The sequence below is a fragment of the Micropterus salmoides genome, unplaced genomic scaffold (assembly GCF_014851395.1).
Source record: "Micropterus salmoides isolate LMB-PRFRI ecotype aquatic unplaced genomic scaffold, ASM1485139v1 Ms_hic_scaffold_13, whole genome shotgun sequence".
Lineage (NCBI taxonomy): Eukaryota > Metazoa > Chordata > Actinopteri > Centrarchiformes > Centrarchidae > Micropterus > Micropterus salmoides.
Genome location: NW_024040374.1, coordinates 32965601 through 32992802, shown reverse-complemented (window position 1 = coordinate 32992802; position 27202 = coordinate 32965601). Strand labels below are relative to the sequence as shown.

Below are 27202 nucleotides of genomic sequence, written 5' to 3'. Positions count from 1 at the left end.
CAGTATCTTGCCCAAGGACACTTCGACATGCAGCCTGGAGTAGCCAGTCACAGATATAATTTTGCCAACGACTTTAAGAGAGAGCAGGTCTTGTGAAAAGTTGTTGTGGTACATCTTTGTTTGAAGAGTGTTCCCATGATTACTGAATGCACCTTCACCAGGTTTACTGCTGATCTTGGGTACAGTTAGGCGACCAGTGTCTGATGATATGAGCGCTCTGAAGAATAATAATAATAATAATAATACATTTTATTTGTAATGCACTTTGTATTCAAACAAATCCCAAAGTGCTTCATGTTAAACACAGGAGTGCTAAAAATAAGCATAAAGAAAAAAAAACATTATCATTGTGAGGCACAAGCATGATCAAACTTTGATTTATGACTGTAAGTAAGTATACTAAAAGTAATTGGTTCTGACAAAATCATCGTTGTTGCACAGCTGTATTTTCCCCTTTCCAAAAAGTGTAATGTTGTGAGTTTTTTATTTCTGAGGAGAGATCATGTTCTCCCCTCCGCGTCTTGCACAGTGTCTAAAATGATGGACAAGCAAATGAACTCAATGATTTCTATGAACTTTGATTCTGGAGAGAGATTGCATTGATGAATGTAGAAACCTGTCAACTACACTGACACATGATGCAACACAGGATACAGAAGTAATTAATTCAAGTTGCCAAGGTTTATAAAAGTTGCACACTAAGAAGGCCAGTGGACCAGACAGTATTCAGCTCTTCTTCTTTAAAACATTTGCTTAAAAGCTGTCATTATTCCTGTTGAGTGGTCGATATATATATATATATATATATATATATATATATATATACATACATATATATATAACGATATGTTTTTTTTATGGCCGATGCTAATATTTATAACGGCCATATATAATGCTGATATCGAAACAAAGAAAAGTCATGTTTTTCTTAGTCAGTAACATGTTGTTTCATAAGGAATTTTTATCAATTAATGAAACAGGTTCTGTTGTAGATTTCAGAATGTGACTGGTGTTTATGGGAGCGTAGGGAACAGTTTGTCAGACAGTGATGGTTTTAGATTAGATTTGCTGTCATATGGGATGATATATTGGCCCCCTCAGTGCAGGTATCAGCTGAAAGGGGAAGAGAGAGAGGGTGTGACAGAACCCGGGCCACTGCAGTAGGGACTCATTTACCAAAGTAATAACCAGGTAATAGCTTGGTATTAACAATGGATATACCTGGGAAACATCAGACTGAAGTTTATGTAACAGGGAAATACAGTGACAAAAACAAAGGATAATAATGGGGAACCATTCACATGTAAAGATAGCAACGAGGCAAAGTTGATAAAATGATTTTACCTGTTAGACAGGATCTCTCTTTTGTGCTCTTTAATACTACAATGCTGACAACAAAGTTGTGAAAGTCAGCCCAACATTTGACAAGAGAACAAGGCTTACAGTACAATACTATAAGGATTAGAACTTTAATTGGACATTTCATTGGAAATATTTATTTTTTCAATATTGAATTTCATTACACTACAACATAAGTTAAAATAGGTTGTCCTTCCAACCATCTTGTGGAAATATTAATTTGTTGAAAATAATATCAATTAAAAAATGAGACACTGGCCCTCATCAAAATATCAGATGATGCTGAGACTTCAAAGGAAAAGCAGTGAGAGGGAAGAATTTAGAATGTTCCGTGGAGCTGTGGAGACCCCCAGATGCAGTAGTGCATGGATCACGCGTAATATTCATCCAGCCAAAGGGAACGATCACGAACCGTTCATAGCGTGTCGGTCGTACTAGCGTCACAACCCATTCCGGAGAGGGAGTGGGGCGGCAGTCGCGCGTACAGGGCCAGGAGATCGCGGAGCAACCGGCCTGCTGTGGACGGTCGGTGATCGTTCCTTCTGGCTGGATGAAGTCTGACGCGCTGCATGATCCATGATGATAGAGAAGAGATTAATGTCAATAAAGCAAGCTGTCAATATTTTAGAGACCCCCCAAAATATCACAAATTATGCTTTTAGGGGAGCTGATGTCTTATTAAGGGGAGCTAAGCTCCCCCTGGCTCCCCCACAGTTCGCACCCTGGGCAGGAGTCTCTCAAATCGCCTCACTACAGGTGCACTAGAGGATATCTCTGTCCTTTTGCAAAACAATATGAAGTAATACCTACACCCCTCGAAAGACGTCTTTGGCAGCTCTGTAGTTTGTGTTATGCAAACATGCACAAAAAGGGACGTTTGATTTATTTTTCTCTCCTCCTGTTATATATAGTTCAAGAACCATGCCTGAAGTAACGCAATGATTTTGTTATTAGTAACTGTAATGTGATTACTGAAGTTATCAACAGTAATGCGTTACATTACTGCATTACAGACAAAAGTAATCTGATTACAGTAAGTTACTTTGTAACTTTCTAACGCATTACCCCCAACGCTGGTCTTTCCAGGTAAGGGACTGTGTTCATTTTGTTATGTTGATCAAGCTGCTTGACCCTTTACACTATCATTAATAAGAAAGATCTTGCATCTAACTTAATGATATGCCTCATGCGGTGTCATTACTATACAGCATGAGGCATATCGTTAACATTACCATATCTGACATTTCTTGGAAGAAACAGATTTATGGACTTAATTAATCTAGAATCCACTGATAATAAGAGACAAAGTAGCAAAAAAACAGCTGGAACACACTACAAAAACATGCAGGCAGCACTTTAACATTTAAGATGAAACAGAAACATTACTTTTGTGTTGCTGTCAGAAGGAATTCCCAAAAGATTTTCAGTGTGAATGTCGCTGGTCAATCATCTAGATTGTTTTCTGTCGTTTTAACTTCTCTCAAGTTAAACCCAGACAGAATAATTAATGGTTGTCTGTGTCTATGTGTCAGGCGACCTGTCCAGGTGTAACACGCCTCTCGCCCAGTGTCAGCTGGCATCTGCTTCAGAAGTTCACGTAGACCAATATAATGGAGGTTCCTTTTTGTTACTCTTTAACAAGTGAAAATATGTAATGAACCAGCAGCTCCATCCTAAAAACATCCACATCACTCATCAGAAGCCTGGTTGACATGTGCATCAGGGCCAAGACTTTTCTGTGTTTTTCCGTATTAATCTGTTAACAGTGATTATCAGTCTGCCCCGTTACTGTCTTTTAACAAGAAAAAGAGAGGTTTTGGTTTTTGTTTGGTACAACAGGCTCTGGAGCCTCTTGCTGTGTTTACTGCTGACAATATCTACATGGCAGAATGAGTATAAAGGGTTCCTGAGTGATTTGGAAGAGGCTGCCAGAGAGACAGCCATTTTTTGTGTGTAGTTGTTTGTCTATCAATTAGAGTGTCGATTACATAAATGTGTTTGGGCTCCATCTTGCCGCTGGCAAAGAACAGAGCTGTCTAGAGACACACCTACAGGAGGTTTCCAGCCAAAATCACTTTCAAAACATTCCTGCTCAATAAACACCATCAGGGCTCTAACAGCCAAACCACATACTGACATTTTCCATCAAATAGGGAGCTTAGCTCAAAGTCATGTCTGCTGTAGTGTAGTCACTGTAGCAGACAATGTTGGAAATGCAAACAAAATTCAAGTAAAGGAAACTGTGTAAGTGGTGAATAATAATGGTAAACATGTGATGGTTCAAATTTTTGAGAAACTTGAATCTCAACTCACAAACATTTATCGGTTTGTACCAGGTACTATCCACAACTGTTGCGAATGGAAAACCATAAAATCTCGCCAGTCAAGTCGAGCAGTGCCGTACCATGTGCTGAAAATGATGACACCATTTGAGATGCAAATTCACCTACAAGGAAAAAGCACTGTCATCATATTATTTATTTACTGTAGCACAACTCTGATGAATGCAATGAATGCATCAAAATGAGACATGCACGGCTGGCAATGGGGACTGAAAACACAGAACACCTGTCTCCCAAGTAGTGTCATTAGCATTTGCTGAGTTGTGGTAATTTCTGCTTCAGAATGGAACCAAAAAGAAACAGTTGCAAAGAGGGATTTTTTGGGTGTCCGTGGTTCTAAAAGTAAAAATTCTGTTCACTTTCAAAAAATGTAAGTGGAGGAAGTCACTATCTCAAGTTTAATTTCAAAATATAGGAATGATCCAATCACATAGCTTAAAAATTTTACAACACCAGTACCAAACCAGTACACATGAAGTTTTTTTTTTGTTTGAATGAGAAAGGAGTGAAAAAGTTCAGTGACCTCTGTGAGTGAAAACAAATTCAAGTAAAATTTTTGATACGTTTGTTGAAAGTAAATTTGTAAAGAAAATTCTGTTCATCATTTTGAGAAGAAGAACTGAATTGAAAGATCTCCTTTAGTGGTGAGACGCAAACCAAATACTCCAAATACACAAAAGTAAGAAGTAGAAAACGAGTAAGGAGTCAGCTTAAACACGTCACTAAACAACAGTAAAGACTCAAAAGGAAAAACAGCTGATGCGCCACAAAAGCGTTGAATTGATAAGTGATGTGAATAGCAAATAAATATGTACAGCTTAGTGTTATAGGATATCAGGAGTGAAACAAACGGTTAGCCAAGCTTGTGGTGAGAAACTTACAACAGTGAGGAACGTGTCTGAAACTGCAGTCGATGTGGAGGGGCTGTTAAAATCACACATAAGGAAAAAAAGAGGCATGCCCTTCTCTTTCTTCCGGTGTGTTGCTTGCATGTTTGGCAAGCAAAGCTATACAAATATATCATTCTTCCCCCAATCTGGTTACAAAAAGGATCGAAAGCGATACTCGTTTGACTGGAGATGTTTCAATACTACTCGATTCATGTCTATTTTGTTCAATACCCACCCCCTATTAGACACTAATGCCAATTGGATCCTAAAGATTAGACATTTTATATAAACTGATTTTTTCATTTCAACAAGTCATGCCATTTGGTGGTGTTGCTTTTCCCACCCTGTCCCATTTGCTCTCACTAGTTCACTGGTACTCCCAGGTTATTCACACACACCTTTATCTCCTGACTCGTCAGGAAGTAGACTTAACAACTTTGTTTTTAATGTCAATAAAAATGACAAGAAATGTCTGTCCCTCCTCCTAATTTCAGCACTGCACTAGTTGTTCCTGGGCCCCTGGCAGTTCCTGTGGTGAGAACAGGCTACAGCTCTCAGTAACTCACCAGTACTAGAAATCAGATCATGTGCTTTTTAGGGCTGGATCCGAATATTTGAATAGTCGATCGTTGGGTACACATTCAATTTTCAATTTTGAGGGTTTTTTTCGCACACCTGACCTCCACTCACAACTGTGAACGTAACGCTCCAGTTCACATCAAAGGGAAAACAAAATGAAGCCCTCAGCTGTGTGCAAGCACTTTAAACTGAGTGAGGACAACAGCAGTGAGGCAACTATGGGGGTTTACAATTACAATTTCATTACAGATCAAAACATTCAAATAGCCTACATTTTAAATGTAATCATTAAACTGTAAGCTACAACAAACAAACAACAACATAATTAACACATTTAAATAATTATATTAGGCAGATTGTAGAAGAAGAACATTTAGTAGGCTATAATAAAAGTTAAAAGCGAATTTTGCATAACAACGAGTTGTTACTTTCCGCTACAGGAAATAGTGCTTATTCCCCGTCTGCTGTGACTGGACCCCTGCCCGGCCAAAATATTTCTGAATTCTGTTCTGGACCTGCTCAGCTCAGCCTCTCACACTCTGGACTCTCAGCTACGGTTCCCCCTGCTCTACACAGCAGCCACCATCCTGGTTCTGCAGCATCTAATCTTCCACTATACCTTGCTCTTCCCCAGCTCAGGATCCAATCCCTTCAACCCTGCAATAAAATATTCCTCTTTTATCTCACTCCAGTCTCTTCCCTCTCTTAGACCTGCACTTGCATAGCTGCAACAAAGTTAAAAACAAAGTGTTGGTAATAATAACTTGCTTTTGAGTTAGCCTAAACTAGGGCTGTCACAATAACCACAAAATTTAAATACCTCCCTACTGGCCAAGCCTACTGCAGATGATGGCAAGCACCGCAACAACCGCAATGTTCATACTTAAATTCATAAATTAGTGCTAAATTAACAAGCTCTGTAACGGTTCAAGAACGGATCGCCATGGGCTGTTCGTGACCCAACTTAAAACTTGGAAGCTGTAAGTGTCGCTATGTGCCATTGAACACGTGAGTGAGTCAGAGGGCAGAGGACAGGCTGGGAGAAGGCATACGTAGGAGTAAAGGAGTTAGGACACATGGTATGTGTGGAAGATTAGTGGGAAGGCCTGTCTGCCTTCCTCCCTGTAGTAGTCAGGTCTTACCTTCTAAGACAGTGAGCTTGGCGCTGGTGTTGATCTCTCCCACACTGTTGGTGGCTGTGCATTCATAGATGGCTTCGTCGCGGTGGGTCCTCAAAGGCTGAATACGCAGCACCGAGCCAGAGCCGTCATCAAACTCAATCACCTGGCCAGACGACAGCAGGAGAAGATTAAAGTAATCATCTGTGACATTTCCATTCAAATTCACGTCTGTTTTGTCTCTCTCTGTTGCAGAATCATATAACATAACTAGAAAGCTTTCCCATTTTCTCAAAGAACAAAGGAGTTTCAAGGAACTTCTTTTATAAAAATCACTATTTTACAGCTAGTCCAAAACAATGTCCTGTTTGAACCCCTGACTATTTTTGACTGTTAGATCCTTGTGATGAATTTGGACCTAAACGTTACAAATTATTCATTGCACAATATTAGACTGTCAGATTACTTTAAAGGTGGGTAGGCAAACAATTTTTTAATGAATAGTTCAGTATTTTGGTAAATACACTAATTTGCTTTCTGTTTGAGGATGAGATGAGAAGATGGATATCAGTCTCTGGAGCTGGAGTCCGGATGTGGTTAGTCCAGTTTAACATAAAGACTGGAAGCAGGGGGAAACAACTAGCCTGACTCAATCAAAGTAGAAAAATATGCTATAATAATTTTTCTCAGCTATCTTCTTCTCCATTAGCTGTAACGCAATACTAGAGCCCTATGATTTCTGCGATGCTGAAAACAAGGACGGAATCGCAGAATTTAATAATAAAAATAGAATCAACAGTAAAAGAATATTGTGGAATCTGCCAAAATGTTGATGCAATTTATAAAAACTGGGTTTTCCGCAGCATTATGAAAGTATTTTTCACAACACCTGTGTTTTAAGCAAGAGCTCATCACTTCAGCACACTCTGAAAAGTGCAACCACATCGGCAGATGCAAGACATGAGCTCATTGGAGGGATCGTGGCTATGTGGGCGGAGTCAGATTTTCAGTTTGAAAAAGGAAAAAGCTACTTTTGAAAGCAGCTTCTGTAAGACACACTTGTGTGTACACCGTGGTGTATTGAGCAGCATATAGAGGCTATCCTTCAGAAGATCATGGGAAGAAATTATCAGTAGTCAAGTAATTACCTATTTAATAGTGGACATTTCATAGTACATGTACTGCAACAATGCATTCATTCATTACTAATTAACTACTGTAAATGAAGTCATGCTGTTGTTATGATTCAAGTAAGATTTAGAGTTACAAGGTAGTTGACATTTTGAGGTAATATCAAATTTTTCATTATACATACGACCATGATAGTTTCACAGGTTGAAGCCCGCTTGTCGCTCCGCCTTTCATATGCATCCCCCTAACTGCCGTCTCGTCTCTCATTTCTGAATTTCTAGGCTTGTCAATCGCTCCCTGCTTGAAACACCAGGGTTAACTGCCAGGCCGAGGACAGCCCCGCCACTGCAAATGTGTTTTCCTTCATCCAGACAAAGTGGAAAAAACCCCGGAAAAATCCCTAGCACAAAGCCCTGAATCAAGCAGCTAGCGTGGGGCCTGCTCGACCAGCCCACGGCTGACAACACCCAGTAAGGCAGAACCAACCCTGCATTCTGTGATCAGTGTAGTCTAATCCTTAGCCAAACTCCTAACCAAATTTAACTGAATTATCATAACGTGCGCTATTAGTTATCTTGCTCCTTATCAATCAAATTCTTCCCCACAATACAACAACTCTATTTACCTTGAACTCCATCATTCTCATTATTTGCATTCTGTTTGTTCAGTCATTGTTTATTTCTTTGATGTATATTTAACCGCATTTATATTCACCTTTAGTTAGCTAATAAATTTCACCTAAATCACGGGAACTGTGTGTGTATTGTTTAACTCCAGGTCGTTATAACGGAGAATTTACGCCTTCAATATGAGATTGACTGATTTATTTATAGAAATGATTAAGCAATTCTACTAACTGATCACTAGGAATAATTGTGTAATTATTAAAACCATACCCGGGGATTCCGGAGGCCCTGGGCGAACGGAATTTCCGGTGATTCCCTGAAAAAGTTTTATGAATTAATATTTCCAAATATTAATATTCATAATTTTATTAACAGTAGCTTAAATAGGTAAACTACACCAAGCAGACAGGTGGAAGATAATTCCAACAACATAACCCAAGTGTCTGTGTCTGTTGAGTCACTTCACTTGAAGTCATCTGGGTTGGCTGGCAGCTATTGAGCCTTCTTACTGCACCAGAATTCCGCAGGAAGGCTCATGCAGTCCTATTAATTAAGCAGTTGTTGTGTGTATTACTGCAGCTGCATGATTAAAATGTCTAGATTCTAGTTAGCTAACCACAGTGCGCAAATATTCTGCACATTCAAATGTGGAGAATCGACAGGAGATTCTGATAAGCTCTGGATGCATGTGTATTATATAGAAATGTTGGCAGAAAAGTTTGCAGGTAATCCATCACATACGCTTCACTATTTCGTTCACTTCATTTTTTTGTCAGACAGTTGCATACAAATCTGTTACCAGCAACCTTAATCAGTTAATCATATCGCACAGACCTAGGGCTGCTGCAAAGCTAACATGAGAGGTGGAGACGGTCCCAGAGCAGCACAGCAGCTCCAGACAGATCCTGCTACTGTAGCTAATATTACAACAACAGCATGTCTTGGTGAACTAGAAAGTAAGCTGATTTTCCATGGGCAAGTCATTAAACGTTACCTGACTTACAGATCAAGGCTGGAATAGTGTTGTGTCCACACAATAGACTTCTCTCTCAGGTATGAGCTCCTTGTTTTTGCTTGCAAGGTCTGGGTCTTCCTGTTCAGTATTACCCAGTTCACTTGACTCTCCTCCATGTTTGTTTATTATGAATGCAATTTTCTTCCCTGCAACACCTGCACGTGTGGAAGAACCTTTACTATTACTATTGTAATCAAATACAATGTGCCGAAGACCAATTCTGAGGCTGTTCTGTAAATAGTATTCTAGTAAATATATCAACTTCTGATCAACCTATACCAATTTCAGGTTTAAATAACAGGTTTAGTCATGCCCACATCCTGGTTAAAGGTTCAGTGTTTTAAAGTGGCATCTCGTACTGAGGGTTGTAAATTGCAACAAAAGGCTCACTGTGCATTCCCATGTTCTTCGGATGGTCCCATTTCCCGAGTTGCGAAATCGTTCTTCCGACTTCGGTGTGTTTATGTGCTCTTAAGTAGGAATGTTGAATCAACATGGACTACAAAGATGTGTTGGATTAGCATTATCAGAGCATATCTAAATCCGACAACAAAAATCATATGGTTGCTTTTCTCCAAAGTTTTTATTATTTGTGTCTTCTTGAATGAATCAGTCACGGCTCACCCCTCCCTTTGCATGTGCTGGAGAAGCTACAGTGGCCGACACACTCTGTTACACATAGTTATGGATAGTATATTGCATTTCTGTCAGTAGATCCTCCTAAATATTACACACTGTACCTTTAAGTCCCATCCATTCCGAGTATGGATACAGACGCACATCATTCCCTAATAATTAGTACGTGTTCACTAGCATCACATAGTGGAAGTAGTGAGGTTTCCACAGCACACACCACCTTGAAAGTAAAGAGGCCTAGAACTCTTTTAAAGCATTAATCAAAGGTTAGAATATTAGTGGTAACTTTTGGAACCTTGGAGGTCTATGGTAAGAGGTGTCATGGTGCACTTGAATGACTTGAGTTGTTCTTACATACACACAAACTGAATAAACCCATCATGTGGCCTCTGGCTCAGCTACAGTGGGTTATCATAGTTCGGCTCTCTATCCTGTTCCAGTGCTCTGCTATTTAACCTGCAGACACTGAACTCTGTAATCTGTACTGTGATGCTGAGCCTTAGCTATTCTCATTAGAATATGGCAACTAACTTCATTTGCATTAAGTGGTCTTTAAACAAGTACTAAACGGAGGAAATAAGTTTTTGTGCGTGGTGGTAAGTAATAAATGCAGCCACAGCCTACAGCTCAGCCTGCTGCTAAACACACATCCACCTGAGAAGGTCTGTTGACACACTGTGACTGCAAGTATAAAATGACAGCACACAGCCTATTCTGCTCTGTCTTTCCCATTCTTGGACGCACACAAATGCAGAGAGATAATGAGCAGTGAAGATGTGAAACAGGAGGGTGCTGCACATTCCAGCACATCAGACAGTGAGCTCTGAGGCCTGCTCCAGAGTTGTACCTCAAAGCGCTGAGAGCTGACTTTTTTCCCCTTCTTCATCCAGGTGATGCGAGGTTTGGGCTCACCCACTGCCTGGCATACGAACGACGCCACTCCTCCCGAAATCCCTGTCTGATCATCAGGGGACTTGATGAAGTTGGGCATGCCTAAGGGAGAGAGACAGTAAGATAAAGGCGAGGAAAAGGAAGAGAGGCGAGAGCAGGGAAGAGAAGATAACCAGTATCAGATGAATAGCCCTAACAGAGAAACATCTGCAGGAAAATTACAGAGATTACAGATCACACTTCATCTGCAGTAGTTCTTGCAGTAACAATATGCTTTTTCAAAAGCTGTCTCGTGCCTGCAGCCACACCCAGTCAAACCCAATGCCAGTAAAAACAGTAAAGCTCCATCTCCATTAATGCATTCAAAGCCTATTTTTTAAAGGTTTTTATCTGTCCATTCGCTTTCTGCCAGTCCTATTAATAGTGACAGGGAGCAGATGTGAATGGACAGATAAAAACCTTGAAAAATAGGCTTTGAATGCATTAATAAAAACTTATCAAACTCTGATATTGCATTCAATGAAAGTGTGCACTGGAACCATAATACTGTAAACACAAAAATAAAGGTCAGAAATAAGTGTTCAAAACTTAAATCATATTATACCGAATCTGTGCAATTTCCGTCCCCAGAACATATGTATAAATATGCATGGAAATTAACTTAAATGCAAGATATGTAAATTAAAAACATTTATAAAAACTACCTTGAACAAAAAAAAATAGCATTTTTTATTGCCCCTGCTTCCTAAAACTTCAGTTTACCACGAAATATGATCCATGAAATCCCTCAGAAATATTTATTTTGCATTGTGACTCATCTATGCTTTAAACACATTTCTTCATGAGAAATTTATAATATTTAAGTTAACATACACATTTTAGTCTTGTATCCAGGTTTTTACTCTTTTACACTAATACATTGTTCCTTCTAAAAAATGTGGAACATTCCACAAGCCCCACGTTCAACAGAAATTTGCATCATCTGCATCTTCTGCAGGCCATGGAACAACTAAAAGTAAGTTATCTTATTTTCTTTTTTGGATATTTGATAATATTATAACTATGACTGAGAAGGTCAGTTACAACGTACTGTCCTGTTACCTTAATTATTTCTTAGACGTTATTTATTTTAAAAATACTTATTTGTGGTAAATCACTAGAATGTGCTCATTGCCCTCATGCTACATGCTATTACAGTTTTTCTCAAATGCTAAAACACAAAAGCCAATCCTCTAAACCACATGACCAGTTGTCTAAACACATTTACTAAATCTAGCCATCATTTTCCAATATCATAAACACATTTCACATGAAGACACAATTCACAAAACACAATCCTCCGTTCACATAAATCTTAACACCATTTTTCCTTGCTAAAACACAAGTTGCAAAAGAACTCTGCTCATATTCTCAAATGAAAGCTCATGTGATGCAAAATGCTTGCCACAGTCAGCAATATTTGAACAAAATGAACACACCTGGCGTCATTTATTACATACAACGACTCAAAATTGAAAACACCTGTTGCTAATGCTGTGACCACATGTATATAAGCAAGTTCAGAGTGCGCAGTTTGCTGAAGATTCCAAACAAACACAATGGATGAAGGCAGAGTCAGGGGAAGAGGTAATTGAGTCAGAGGGAGAAGAGCTGGCCAAGGAGGAAGAGGAGCAGGCCAAGGAGGAAGAGGAGCAGGCCAGGGAGGAAGAGGAGCAGGCCAGGGAGGAAGAGGAGCAGGCCAGGGAGGAAGAGGAGGAGGCCAACGAGGAAGAGGAGCAGGCCAAGGAAGAAGAGGAGGAGGCCAACAAGGGAGAGGAGAAGGTCCAGGAGGGAGAGCAAGACAACCTCGCACCATCATTACGGACGAGATGCGAGCAACAGTCATTGACCATGTCATTGTCCATGGCATGACAATGGCTGAAGCAGGACTAAGAGTCCGTCCAAACCTGAGTAGGTTCACCGTGGCCACCATTATCAGGGCATTCAGACAACACAACAGGTATTGTACTCTATTGCTTTCTTTGTCACAATACAATTTTACAAGCCTGTGAAAGTAGTCTATTAGTTTCAAATCAGTTGTTACTGTATTGTAAAACATGTCAATTGACAACACGTTTCTTTCTTTAGAGTTGAAAGAATGCCACATAGAGGTGGGAGGGTTGCCATATTTACAGCGGCACAAGAAACCCTCATTGTGGATATGGTTCGTGAGAACAACCTCATCAGACTCCGGGAGATCAGAGACAAAGTCATTGCCGATAATGTGAACTTTGAGGGCATTGATGATGTCAGCTTGGCCGCAATAGACCGAGTTCTCCGACGCCAAAAGATGCGGATGAAACAAGTCTATAGGGTTCCCTTTGAGCGAAACTCTGCACGACACAAAGACCTACGTTATGAGTATGTGCAAGTAAGTATACATCCATGTTCACAGTACAGTTAGTGAACATACTGTGTTGCTCAGTGGCCTACATTACTTCTGGACAATACTATGCTACCTGACTGACTGTTCTGAACACCTGTGCACTTTCACATTTTCACAGAGGATATTACAGTTTGACGCGATGGCCAGACCTCATGAGTACCTCTTCCTGGATGAGGCTGGCTTCAACCTGCAGAAACGAAGGAGAGAGCCATCACTGAGGTTCCTGGCCAACGGGGGGGGTAATATTACTCTTTGTGCGGCCATGGGTTTGGAGGGGCTTGTCCACCGGCAGGCTGTCCTTGGGTCTTACAACACCCAAAGTCTCCTAACCTTCCTAGAGGAGCTAAAAGAGATCCTCCTGGCCCGCCAACAACACCATCCTGGGCCCGAACATCCCATTTATGTGATCATTTGGGACAATGTACGCTTCCACAGAACAAACCAAATCAGAGAGTGGTTCACCACCAACAGTAACCACTTTTTAAACGTCTGTCTGCCACCCTACTCCCCTTTCCTGAACCCTATAGAGGAGTTCTTCTCATCGTGGAGATGGAAGGTTTATGACAGACAACCATACACTAGAGAGAACCTCCTAAGGGCAATGGAGCTGGCGTGTGTTGACATCCCAGTGGAGAACTTCCAAGGATGGATCCGCCATTCCAGGGCGTTTTTCCCGCGGTGCCTGGCAAGAGACAATATAGCCTGCGATGTGGATGAGGTGATGTGGCCCGATGCAGCTCAGCGACATGATGCCGCACAGTGATTGTGGTGTAAATAAAAAAAACTTCACACCCTGATCATGTTTTGAAGAGTACTGTTGTGTGCAATAGATTCTGTTTTTGCATTGAGTTGTGTTACAGTAGTGTACAGAATTTACTATAGATTTATACTCTTCATATGAAACTCACAAATCTAAATGCCCAATCCTCTGCAGAGATCTAAGAAGATCCATTATTGTAAAGTTTCTAAAAATATGCATTGGCAGTTATGAAACAAAGAACCTTCTCACAAATGGAGCATTGTGTTTTCAATTGTTTTGCTGTAGTGTGTAATGATGTGTATAGTGTTTACATTTTTGAAAGCTTCGAGCTGCTCTTTTGGTGTGAAAGTTTGAGTTTTGAAGGGAGAAGGTGTGGTTGTGTTTATGTAGCTTTAGAAAAGGGTGTTGTGTTTAGACATTGGAGAACATGGACGAAACGTTTGTGAAATGTGTTTTAGCATTTGAGAAAAACTGTAACATGAGGACAATGAGGCCATGTGACTATATTTCATGTATTTGTTAAATCTGTTCTAAAAAATCAGGTGTTGGCTTTTTTCTCTCTCCCCCTCCTTAGTGGGTGTCCAAAAGTGATCTTTCAGGTCCTTCAGATCTTTCAGAGGCTGTAGTGGGCTCCATTTTAAATACAGTAAAGCTGGTATCATATGAAACTAGATGACCTAACGCATCCATTGATACTAAATGTGGTTCAAAATTGAACCACATTTATCCAATTGTTTAATAAATAACATGATAAAACAGTGATAAACCTAAGGACCTTTTAAAAGGAAAATGCATTGTGTGTGTAAATAAAGCTAAAAACATTTAAATATAACCAGCTGTTTCTTTAAAAAAAAATACACACTTTCTTGAGGAGATCTGTTTATGTATTTAGTCTGTACCTATTTATTTCCATGTTGTCTTTATTGTCCTTTAAATGCAATTTTATTGTTTTCCTATTTAAATGCATTTCTATGCCCCTGTAAAGCAAAGTGAATTGTTTTGTGTCTGAATGGTGCTATACAAATACATTTGCTTTGCCTCAGAGCCACAGAAGACATTATACTGTACAACTGTTTTCACATGTTGAGTAGGATCAACCTTGTGGTTCAACTAAGAGACAGTGTTTAAAACCATGTCTTAACAGCAAGCGCGCGTCTGACTAATGTGTTGCATCACGTACCTCTGTCCACAGTCTATTAAATAATGCACTTCTGTTAAGTCATGTAAATAATCCACGTACCTATCAGCTGTGTGCTCCTGATCAGACTGGAGAAGTAACCACTCAAGTAAAAGATGGGTGAGTACTTGCTATCTTCTTACGTTTGTACTTTTTGAACAGAACACTACCTGGATTCCACCAGCTCCAGCTATATAACATTGAGGCTACCCCATAGGTAGCATTTCAGTGAGTGTTTTGCCTGCCAGTTTTTGTTTATTTGGTCATTTTTCCTTGATTTTTGTACTTCTGCCATGGTTAGGTAGGCTAGGTTGTTAAAACGTTTCTTTTTTTGGTGTTGCCTGACTTATGCTATACTCTTGAAAATACTCTCTAAGGTTAGGTTACCTAATTCAGTCAAGTTTCAAGGACCATGTGGGTGTCACCTTGGGCCCAGGACACCTGTGATGGACATTTTTCACAAATTTGTGATATTTTATATACTAAATGGCTAATCACTCAAAAAGTAATCAGCAATCAATACTTGTTTTGTTTTTTTGTTTTAATTGTGTTTATTGTAAATAGATGATCAGGAGTCTGCACAGGGTGATTTATTTTGAAAATGAACCAGACTCTATGTCTGTGTCTCTGTGCAACTTGAAGCACAAACATTGTCTAGAATGGCCACGATCAACTCTGGCAACCGAATCGCAGCCAGAATGCAACATAACTGGAATGCAGTGGAATCTACCACCTGGATTTGCATGACCAGGAGGTAAAGACCTTATATCATCAAAAGTGATCAGATGACTAAAAGGCCCTGATGAAGAAGCCTGACACCCAGCAATCATCTCCTTTTGAAAGTCTCGCCTTTCTCGCCACCATTTAGAGAGAGTTGCTGGTATTGGTACAATTCTTGAAGCACAAGATGGAGCCTGTTGAGTTTTTCAGTATTTCAGCAATACCACCATCAGCAAATTTCAAGGACCACATTTTTTCACCTATGTAATATTGCGAAAATCAGGAACATCCTGTCTAAAAATGATGCAGAAAAACTAGTCCATGCATTTGTTCCTTCTAGGCTGGATTACTGCAATTCCTTATTATCAGGCTGCTCAAAAAAGTCAGCTGATCCAGAATGCTGCAGCACATGTTCTGACAGGAACCAGGAAAAGAGATCACATTTCTCCTGCATTCTCTGCATTGGCTTCCAGTAAAATCCAGAATAGAATTTAAAATCATTCTTCTCATCTCTACAAAGCTCTAAATGGTCAGGCACCATCTTATCTTAAAGAGCTCATAGTACCTTACTACCCCACCAGAGCACTGCGCTCCCAGAATGCAGGGTTACTTGTGGTTCCTAGAGTCTCCAAAAGTAGACTAGGAGCCAGAGCGTTCAGCTATCAAGCTCCTCTCCTGTGGAACCAGGTTCCAGTTTGGGTTCAGGAGGCAGACACCATCTCCACATTTAAGAGTAGGCTTAAGACTTTCCTCTTTGATAAAGCTTATAGTTAGGGCTGGCTCAGGTGAGTCCTGAACCATCCCTTAGTTATGCTGCTATAGGCCTAGACTTCCCAGGGGATTTCCTATGATGCACTGAGCTCCTCTCTCCTCTACTTTCTCTCTCTCTGTATGCAACCTCATCCCATTAATGCATGTTACTAACACAACTTCTCCCCTTTCTGGTAGTCTTGTGCTTTCTCGTCCCTCTCCTCTCTCCTCCTATCACTTCCTGCAGGGGTTTCTGGCTCTGGAGCTGTGGAGTCTGGATCTGTGGTTGCAAGTCACCTGCTGCCCCTGTGTTCCTGCTGGACACTATCTGTTACAATTATTGTTACTAGTCCTATTATTAGGGGTCCAAGCCCAAGTGGCCTGGGAAGCCGCGGTTTGCGCTGCGTCCCGTGTGATCTTCCCCGGAAAAAGCGCCACAGGAGACATGGAAAGCGTGCCGGAGTGCTTCTTCGCCTCAAGGCTTACCTGAGGTCCTTGGATGTGCCTCATCCTCATCTCCTCTGCGGTGGGGGCTGCTGTCACCCCGCTGTCTGTGGCTGCCGGTGTTCGGAGGTCCCCCGTCCCCCCAATTCGACCTGTCTTCCCCAGCCCGACTGCTGTTGTGTTATTTCCTGTTGTGGGCTTCCTTCTTGCCGACTTGGCTTCAAAGCATCTGTCGATGGGTCAAGCATCTGCTACCTTGGTGACAGTGTCTGGTTCGGGTGCTGTTCCTCCGGCGCTGTTCTACCTTCCTCCCGGCCTGACACACGGTGCCCTGGGGGCCGACACCCGGGCTGGGATACTTGGCGTCGGTGAGGAAACTTCGGCCGGACTGTCGACGTAGTGTGAATACAGCTAATCTGAGCACACTGCAGCGGGCCTCAAAACCAGACAGTTTGGATTTAACTCTTCGTATGGCCATGATATATGTCAGATCACTGGCCAACAAAACTTTTGTGCTGAATGACTTTTTTTACATCCCATAAATTGGACTTTATGCTGCTGACCAAGATGCTGCTTCATGTTGGTGAGTCTGCTTCCTTGTCTGAGCTTCTCCCTCCAAATTATAAATTTTTTAGCTCTCCTTGGACCACTGGCAAAGGTGGAGGACTTGCCACTGTGTTTAAATCCACCTTCCAGTGTCGGCTGGCTGCATCTGTCACCTATTCTAGCTTTGAGCTGCAGCTATTTGAATTAAACGCCTCTTCTCTCCGACGCTGTGTGCAGTTGTGTATCGTCCACTGAAATTCAACAAAGATTTTATGCAAGAGTTTGCTGATTTTATATCAGGTATCAGGTTAAACGACCATTTTATAATTTGTGGTGACTTTAATTTACACGTATGCTGTGAAAGCAAACCTATGGTTAAAGACTTCTTAAATCTTCTTAACTCGGTGTCTGGCCCAAAGGGGACACACATTAGACCTTGTGCTGTCTCATGGCTTGTGTGTTCATGTAAATGAAATCTGTAACATATGTATCACTTCCCTGTCTTATTTACTTTAATAACTTTATTACTGTCCCATGTTCTGTGGTCAAATCTCCTTTTGCACGCTGCCGTCATGTAATTAACAGTCAAACCCCGGCACAGTTCTCTGCTGCTTTCAAAGACTCTGTGTTCTATAACTTGGATGGAGGTGATGCTACTGGTGCTCATGAACTTATTACTCTTTTTAATTCAACCTGCACAAACATCTTGGACTTTGTAGCTCCTTTGAGGATGAAACACACTAAAGCACTTTCAGAGCCCTGGTTAAATGACACCACCCGTGCGCTCAGAAGTGCATGTCGGAAAGCTGAGAGAAGGTGGAAGAAAGATAAACTCAGAGTGTCATATGAAATCCTACATCTGACTATCAGAGAGCTGTAAAATCTGCAAAATCTGATTTTATTTCTAAGCTGGTTGCCAACAGCTGTCACAGGCCACAGGTTCATTGCCCCTGAATGTAAAAACAAAGGGCTCATTGCAGCCCCTGCTTGACTGTATGAAGGACATCAAAATGTGGATGAACCTAAATTTCCTTAACCTTAATGGAGACCAGACAGAGATCATAGTGTTTGGACACCCTGAACTGCTTGATTTAGATTCTCTCGGCCCTTTAACTTCAAACAACTGCTCAACTATGAGGAGTCTTGGTGTTGTATTGGATAGTGAATTTAAATTTGATAAACAGATATCCCCCACTGTTAGATCCTGCTTTTTCCAGTTGAGAACTATAGCCAAGGTAAAGGCCTATCTCCCTCCTTAAGATTTGGAGAGGGTGATTAATGCCTTTATAACTTCCCGCTTTGACTATTGCAACTCCTTATGTGGGCTTAGACAAGTCATCTATTCAGCGCCTGCAGTTAGTCCAAAATGCTGCTGCCCGCCTCCTGACAGGAAAGAAGAAGAGGGACCACATCACACCTGTGTTGAGCTCCCTCCACTGGCTTCCTGTTCATTACAGGATTGATTTTAAAATCTTACCTTTACTTTTAAATGCCTTAATGGATTGGCTCCATTGTACTTAACGGAGCTTCTTCATACAGCAGCTAGAGTGCTGAGATCCACCAATCTCCTCCTCCTGGATGTACTTAGAAGCAGACTTAAAACCAGAGGCGATCAAGCCTTTAGTGTAGCTGCCCCTAACCTGTGGAACAACCCGCCAGTCCATATCAGAACTGCCTCAACTCTCGTTTCAAATCACTGTTAAAAACACATCTCTTTTCTTTGGCATTTCCTTCGAGTTAAGTCTGTTATTATTCCAATTTTAATATCACTATATATCGTATACTGTATATTATAATGTTTTATTGCTGTACTTTTACTGTGTAAGTAGTTGTTGTATTTTAACCTGTGAAGCACCTTGGTCAACCTTGGTTGTTTTAAGTGTGCTATATAAATAAAATTGATATTGATGGAGAAAGCCCATTAATTTCAATGGGATTTGGAACTAAAGGACATTTTGCCTCATAACTACGTACCACTACATTGCACATTCATAAACCTTATGTCTATGTGTTTGGGGGCTATTGTCGATTCCTATGGTATAGGACCAATTAACTCTTCCAAAGCCGCAAAACCGATCAGCACGAAACTTGGCACGGACCATCTCTGGACCAAGCCGAAAAAAGTTTGTAGAGGGAATTTTCATCCGCCAAAAAAATGTCCGAATTACAAGCTAACAAATTTTTGCCGAAACGCTAAAAACAGGATGTCATGTCAGATCTTATGTTGGCCGATCTACACCAAACTCGGGAACCTTATCTGTCACGCCCTCCTGAAGGGCTATTATTATATTGTAAATCAAATAACACTCCCATAGACATACATTCATTTCAGATCTCCATAACCGCAAACCCCTTTAATTTATAACTCTGCTCGGGCCGACTCGCACGTCTTCTGCGGGACGAGGGGGGTGGCTGGCACCGGGGGCGCTTGGACCCCGCTTACAACTGCTTGCAGTTCTAGTTATTATTATTATCATTAACATTACGATTATTATCATAAACAATACTATAAATATCTGTACCATTATTCAGTCTATAGCAACATTACCTTTACTGTCTGTACCTCTGTGTGTATATTGTGTAGGCTGCCCCCTCTCCCTCTCTCTCTCACCCAACCGGTCGAGGCAGATGGCCGCCCACCCTGAGCCATGGTTCTGCTCGAGGTTTCTGCCTCTTAAAAGGAAGTTTCTGTCACCTAGTGCTTGCTCTTGGTGGGAATTGTTGGGTTTCTGTAAATAACATCACAAAGTACGGTCTGGACCTGCTCTTTTATGAAAAGCGCTCTGAGATAACTGTTGTTGTGATTTGTTGCTATATAAATTAAATAAAATTGAATTGAATATTACTAATGTAACTTTAACAAAGTGTTTTAGTATCTTAAACCTAGCAACATGTGCAATCATGTTCGGTCTCTGTTGTCTTACTGTACCATCAATCAGTATTCCAAATTTTTGTATATGATGTTTGTATTTTGTGTCATATAGGTAACTACAACTTCAGCTTGTTGTGTTGTAAAATGATAAATAAATCTACAGTGGTTAAATCCTATTTCCCCAGTAGGGAGCCAAGAAGAGCATTTTGCAAGCAAGGCATGGCATTTTCACTGTAACTTTTGGCAACTGATAAGTGTGCTCTTTAAAGTTCAATGAGATTCAAAACCCATTTGTACAGTCAGAGCCAAGAGCTGCTCCTTGACTTCTACCTTGCTCCCAAGGTACATTTCCATGGAAATCCAGTCATACAAGTTGTACAACAGGTTACTGTGGGGCCCTGAGGATGGTCAATGTACATCAGGGATGCTGCCCTTTACAGCACAATGCCAAATAAGTTAGCATGTGAGTCAAGCCAGCAGAGAGAGTTTATTCAGAAGTTTTAAGGAAACAGAAGAGGTGGGTGGAGAAGAAGTGTGGGGGTCGTACCATTGTTAAGTTATTTATTTCCCATGGCTGCTGTTGGCTGACCCTGAGATTTGACACTCTAAATGTAAAACATGCTGGTGCCCTCGCCTCACTTCACTGGCAGCTGTGAGTTGCCTCTCACTTGCATTCTTCTCTGACCCTGTGGTTGCTGTTTCTCTTTAACGATTTCCTTAAAAATGTCTCCATTTGACCTCTCACATGTAATCCACAAGGATAGGCTTTTCTGATGAGAAGAAAATGGGCAAAGTAGACTTAAATAATCTTTCAGCCCAATGTAAAGAAACACCACTTTAAATCACTTCATCATTAAATGACTATAAGAATTGTAGTAAGTTTTACTACTTGCATTCATGGCTGTAAACAGCTATGAGGTCACTGAGGTCCGGACCTCCGTAATTATATTTAGGCTGTAGCCTATAAATAAAATAATTCAAATAAAAACCAGTGATAACACGATCAACTTAAATGAAGGCCCTGCTTGCATTCAAAAGTAAGCAGATTAGTCTCCACTGAAAAGTGCAGGTCAGAGAGGGGACTTGTGGTTACAGACTCATCCATTCATGTCAATATCAAAGCATTTTTTTCCATCTTTGTTGCAAGTTGTCTTTACTAAATCTAGTGGATGGCTTGCTAAAAAATCAGACTCAATCATGACTCAAAACACACTTACTACCATGCCTACTATAACAACTTGAAAATATAAAAAACATGGTCGGCATTCTGAGAAGATTAGAGATCAGTAGTCCATGAACAACACGGTCCTGCTAGTTGTTTGACTGACAGCTGATGGCTAACCCCTCTGGATGAGTTCACAACACTTACAGAAGATACAACTACTTGACCTTTGAACTCAAAAGTGTGCAAAAGCACTTTATGTAATAACTGTACTTTGCCAAGGGCATTTAAGACCCACTTTAAGGAGAAAAGGCCAAACATTTCACATTTAGTTAACATAACGCTGCCACTGCCACTGCCACTGTACCTTGCTTTTCTGGGTCCCATTTTTGTTTGGACACATCACATTATGATTCCCCAGTTATAATTGAATTAGATGAAATAGATTAACAAATATGGACAATAATAGACAATCCAAAAATATCTAAATGGGATAAATTACAAAACAGGCCTTTGATAAAGGTTATGAATACAGGTTTGAAGAACAATTCCTTAAGTGGAGAAGATTTATACTATATCTGTAGAGGAGACTATGTTTTCCCTAAGTACATACAAATAAAGATCTAAACTAAAGCTGTGTACTTACGGTGAAATGATATGGGTATTTTACTGAAAATTATGTTGTTTTATTAGCCAATTAAAGGAAATAATGTGTGTTTGTGCTCAAAGTGTACACCAGCCCAAACAGGAGTCATTACTGCTACTTGATATTGATTCACTGCTTTGGAAGAAGTGTGTAAAGAAGTGTGTATCATTCATCATTTATTGTACTTTGTGCTTAATATTGTATTGGATCTCTGGCTTAATGAAATAAAGGATACAAATGAATGATTCACAATGACTGGAACGATTGCTTAAAAAATGTAGTATAAGTGGGGGTTGTTGATTCTTACAAGGTAAAGGTGTCTTATAATGTCATCATTGATTAAGTAATTTATGTATAGCAAAAAAGACAACAGAGGCTAATTACTCAACCACTATCAGTTTTTAGTTTTCTATCATGTTATAAGTTTGTTTAAACAATGTCCCACCGGAGATCTGCTTTCATTTGGTGTGCAGTACATATGTGTGTGCTGGTGGTGAAAAATCAATACATCCATGATGAAAATGTAAAGAAACATGGCAGCGATTTATTGAAACACTGCAACGTTCCTTACAGCCATTAGTGCACTGTGGGACACATTCTGCACAATTTTGATTGCACGAATGAAACTACTACATTTTGGCTGCACCTGACAGGATTCTGCCTGTTCTTTGCTTGTTGTCAAACAGTGGCAAAATATTTCACTCTATAGGAACTGGATGAAGCAGGTTTGTATTTGAGATTTGTTTGAGAAGCCGCCTAGGCCAAAATTGAATACTTTGCATGCACATACATATGTACTCCCTTGCACAAACATACATACTCCCTTGCACATTCATACATACTCCCTTGCACATACATACATACTCGCTTGCACATACATACATACTGTCATTTGTAAGTATGTATGTATCCGCAAGGTGAGTATTTATGTATGCACAAGGTTAGTAGTATATATGCGCAAGGTGAGTATATATATATGTGCAAGGTTAGTATATATGTGTGAGATAAAGTATGTATATATACGCAAACTGAATATGTATGTATGTGCGGGCTGAGTATATATGTATGTGCGAGTAAAAGTATGAATATATGTTTAAGGGGTGGATGTGGGGATCCGTAGTACAGTGGTTAATGCTCTTGCCTTATGCAAGGGAGACCCCGGATCGATTCCTGCTCACTGCATCTGTCCTTGCAGCAGGTCTGGGGGTTATGGGGACATGATAACATTCTTTCATCTTTTGGTGGGGATAAAACTGACAGGAAAATCACTAAATGTACATGGAAGAGGAACGTTTTTGCCCATTTGATAAGTAGGTGATTATTTATTATCTATTTATTATCAATGTTGTTTGGTGTCTTTATATTTTCAGATGAGACCTAACAATATTAACAGGTCATGCTGTCTGTCAGCCTCTCAACTCTCCACAGGAGCTGCTGCTTTATTAACCCTGAGAGGAGGGAAATACTGCATTTTCTGTTCCAGAAAGAGCAACTTTCACGCAAAACGAGCAACTCTCACGAGAAACTCTCACGTGAAAGGCGAGAGCATTAACCACTGTACTACGGATCCCCCCCACCCCCACCCCTTGAACATATATTCATACTTTTACTCGCACATACATATATACTCAGCTCGCGCATACATACCTATTCAGTTTGCATATATATACATACTTTACCTTGCGCATATATACATACTCACCTTGCGCATACACACATACCCTCACATATATACATACTTAAACTTGTGCATATATATACATACTAACCTTGCGCATACATAAATACTCACCTTGTCATATACTTACAAATGACAGTATGTATGTATGTGCAAGCGAGTATGTATGTATGTGCAAGGGAGTATGTATGTATGTGCAAGCGTGTATGTATGTATGAGCAAGCAAAGTATAAAATTTTGGCCTAGGCGGCTTCTCATAGCTTCGGGAAAGTGCCAATGCCAAGAAAATCACATCACTTTATTAAAACAGTGCTTTTGGAATAAACTTAATTTCACATAAGTGTATACACATTATACAGTAGCCTTTTTAACCTGACTCCTATGCTACATGCCCACAATGGAAATTATCTTTAAAAACTTAAAACTGTTCTCTAAATGGCACAAAACATTTCAAAGCAATGACCAGGATTAAACTGAACTGGCAGTTAGCTTTGAGGTCTTAGAAATAAAGGCGCTACATCTTGAGCCACTTAGTCATATTGCTTTATTAAGAGTTTACACCAAAAGCGCTGTCATAGGGTTGGTCCACCAGGAAAACATGAATAATTGAGTGGGTAAAAGTAAATGTCAATCAACACCTTGTAATGTTGGATCATTTTTACTGGAGATCAAAATGGTCAGAAGCAAATATAAAATCTGATATATCATGGAACTCTTAATGTCTGGACAGCCAGTCATGTCATCTGTAGATGAGATGAGAGATTACACACTAACTGTGGCACAGAAACTACATCATCCAGCACGCCTACAGCGAGCAGAAAGCCAGAAAACAGCTATAGAACATGCATTACTAGAGCCACCGAGGGAGGTTGTTTAGTTAGGAGGGAGGCTTTTTATGGGAAATATGATGTAGCCAGATGCTCAGGGTAGAAGGTTTTCCTTTCGTAGAGAAAGGGAAATTACTTTGTTGATAAATGACAGGATAAATTAAGATGCAATTCATTTTCGTGAACATTTTGTTTAATGGACAAATACAAGATGATTATAAAACATAATCATAAAACATATGAATCGTAAACCAGATTACATGACCATTTATTGGTGCATTACACTACCAAGTGGTAGTTCTTAAACACCCTCTATCCCAACACTAATTATCTTTCTCCAGGGCTGCTCTTTTATGTAGTTTTTTATGACATGTATAACTTTTTTATTGCCTTTAATAAATAGAAACAAGCTGTGAACAGGCTGTAACTTCACATAAAAATGAACCAGCTTTCTTGGTTACCTCTGAAAGTATGTATGCTGCCTCCAATAGGAAGAAATCCAGATCGTATTTTCTGTGAAATCCAAAGCATGTGAAATATACTGTGATTCTGTCTTTTAGTTGGCTCATGTTAGATAACATTACCGACCAATTTCTAATCTTCCATTGTATGTCTTGCCACATTACTTCAACAGCTAACGCAATCTATATTACTATCCTGTGTACGACTGGCATTATGTCAAAGTGTTGATTTTAGCCTGCAAGAAATGATGTAACGGTACAAAGCAAATGTGGAGCTATTTGTTTACTAGCCCATAGTGATGCAAGGCAGGGACAGCCAGCATGGATCTGCCGCTGTTTGCTTCGTAATGTCTTAACTGTCGTTTAACCGATACTCAGGTACACAGCTTCTTTACCGTTGTTGTAACTTCCGTGACTCACATAATATAGAATAAAAAATCTTATTGATAATACTCAGACTAGCTAATAGGGTTGGGCTGATAGATGATGCCATCATCCATCAGTGATGGCTGACATACATCACGACGTTGAGCCGGCATCGTGATTGTAAAACCCCCGCTCCCCCAGCAAAAAAATCTCAAATGTTCACATTTCTCAAGACAGTTGAGATAATTAGGACACGAGTTCAAATCAAATTTCAAATCTCAAGTCTCATCAAAGTAAGTCTCAGCTAAAGCCTGACGGCCATGAGGGGTACTGCTGACCATCTAAATGTTACTGCATTTTAACATTTTCTTCTCAAAGCCGTGTTATTGGAGTTTTGGCATAATGTTTACATTGTTGTACAGTGATCCACCACAACATTAGTGGAAGTCATCAGCACAGACACATTTTGGTTAGCTTCTCTATGTGAATTCTTGGACTACAGCACATTAGATTTGATGTAGAAATAGCACATTAGAATTGATGTAGAAATAGATTTTTTTGAAGCTGACTGATGCTTGTTTGTTAAGTAGACATACAGTACCAGCAACTCAAAAATCCAATTTCCAGCCATTTTCCAGCCAATAGGAGAAATTACGCATTTCCCAAAGTTCAGCAATATTATTATTATCAATATCATTGCCAACTACCAGTATTTACTTATTAAGCATATATGATGGGTCAAAAGGCACAGTAATCATGATTTTACTTTCACGTTTACAATGTTTTGTATGATCATAACATAACAGAAAGGAACAACGAGAAAGGGAATCCTAGACATTTCATACTGTTGTCACTGTGTGATGGAGCCACTTGTCACATCAAAAGCAAATCCCTACAGAAATGTGCCTTAGTGAGTTTGTGAAGAAATTCAACTCTTATTTCAGAAAATGTGATGTGCTCCCTTTCTCTCTCCCACTTCTCCTTTTTGTCTTTATATACGCAGTGCTTTTAAGCCAGACACCAAAGCCCCCAACAACCAACATATTGTCTTAGAAATGTAGTATCTCCTTTCACATGTCAAATTTTTATAAATACAGTAAAACACTACCCGATAGACTCCTTTGTCACCCAGGGAGAAAGTCCCAAGACTCTCTTCAAAAATCACACGGTTTTGTTAGATGTTAGGGGGAAATTATGCTCTGTGTGGAAAGCACTCAGCCCCATGCACATTAAATATGATAAGAAGAGCTGTTTTTTATTTATTTGTTGTGGGTCAGATGAGGGGTCTGACTATTTAAAGAAATTGAAAGTGGAAAGAAATGTTTGTATTGTTTTATTGTGGTGTTTTCTGTCTCTTGTGGCCCCACAAGTGACGAAAAGTGATTCCACGATGGATATTCTACCTGTTGTTCTTTTTATAGCTAGTAGCCTACATTGTGATATGTAGTCCCATTTAGAGGACAGTTAATTCGGCTTTGGTACTCTTGAAAAGTTTGTATCTGGATCAGGGTGATCCAATCCAATATTGCTTTGAATAACCAAACACATAAGTAAGATGGATTACTTGATCATGGTTAGCAAAACATGGGATTTCCAAATCCAGATCTTTCTGATCCAGATTAAATTTTGAACAACTGGGCCAGCCTTTACGGTTGGGGCTGTGTTCACTTTGCTTTGTCATTGGCGGGGTGGATCTCATTATAGCCAAGGATCCAGCAGGGACCCAGTGGGGATCCGCTACGATCTGCATGGGCCCTGTTATGGACCAGCCGGCCATTCTA

The 27202-nt window shown here is 40.1% G+C and overlaps 2 protein-coding genes across 10 annotated transcripts in view; one reads left to right on the top strand and one right to left on the bottom strand.

Moving 5' to 3' along the window:
- ptprfa (protein tyrosine phosphatase receptor type Fa) overlaps positions 1-27202 on the bottom strand; it is a 292974-nt gene that overhangs the window by 221655 nt on the left and 44117 nt on the right. For all 9 annotated transcript variants that reach the window (XM_038716868.1, XM_038716869.1, XM_038716871.1 and 6 more), the window contains exons 3-4: positions 10544-10689; positions 6313-6454 (exon numbers count right to left, since the gene is read on the bottom strand). In XM_038716868.1, coding sequence (XP_038572796.1) covers positions 6313-6454; positions 10544-10689 — 288 coding nt within the window. The remainder of the gene's footprint in view (positions 1-6312; positions 6455-10543; positions 10690-27202) is intronic.
- LOC119901273 lies at positions 12354-13809 on the top strand. Its single transcript, XM_038716877.1, has 3 exons — positions 12354-12586; positions 12715-12997; positions 13131-13809. The coding sequence occupies exons 1-3, from the start codon at positions 12456-12458 to the stop codon at positions 13773-13775; spliced, it is 1059 nt and encodes a 352-aa protein (XP_038572805.1). The 5' UTR covers positions 12354-12455; the 3' UTR covers positions 13776-13809.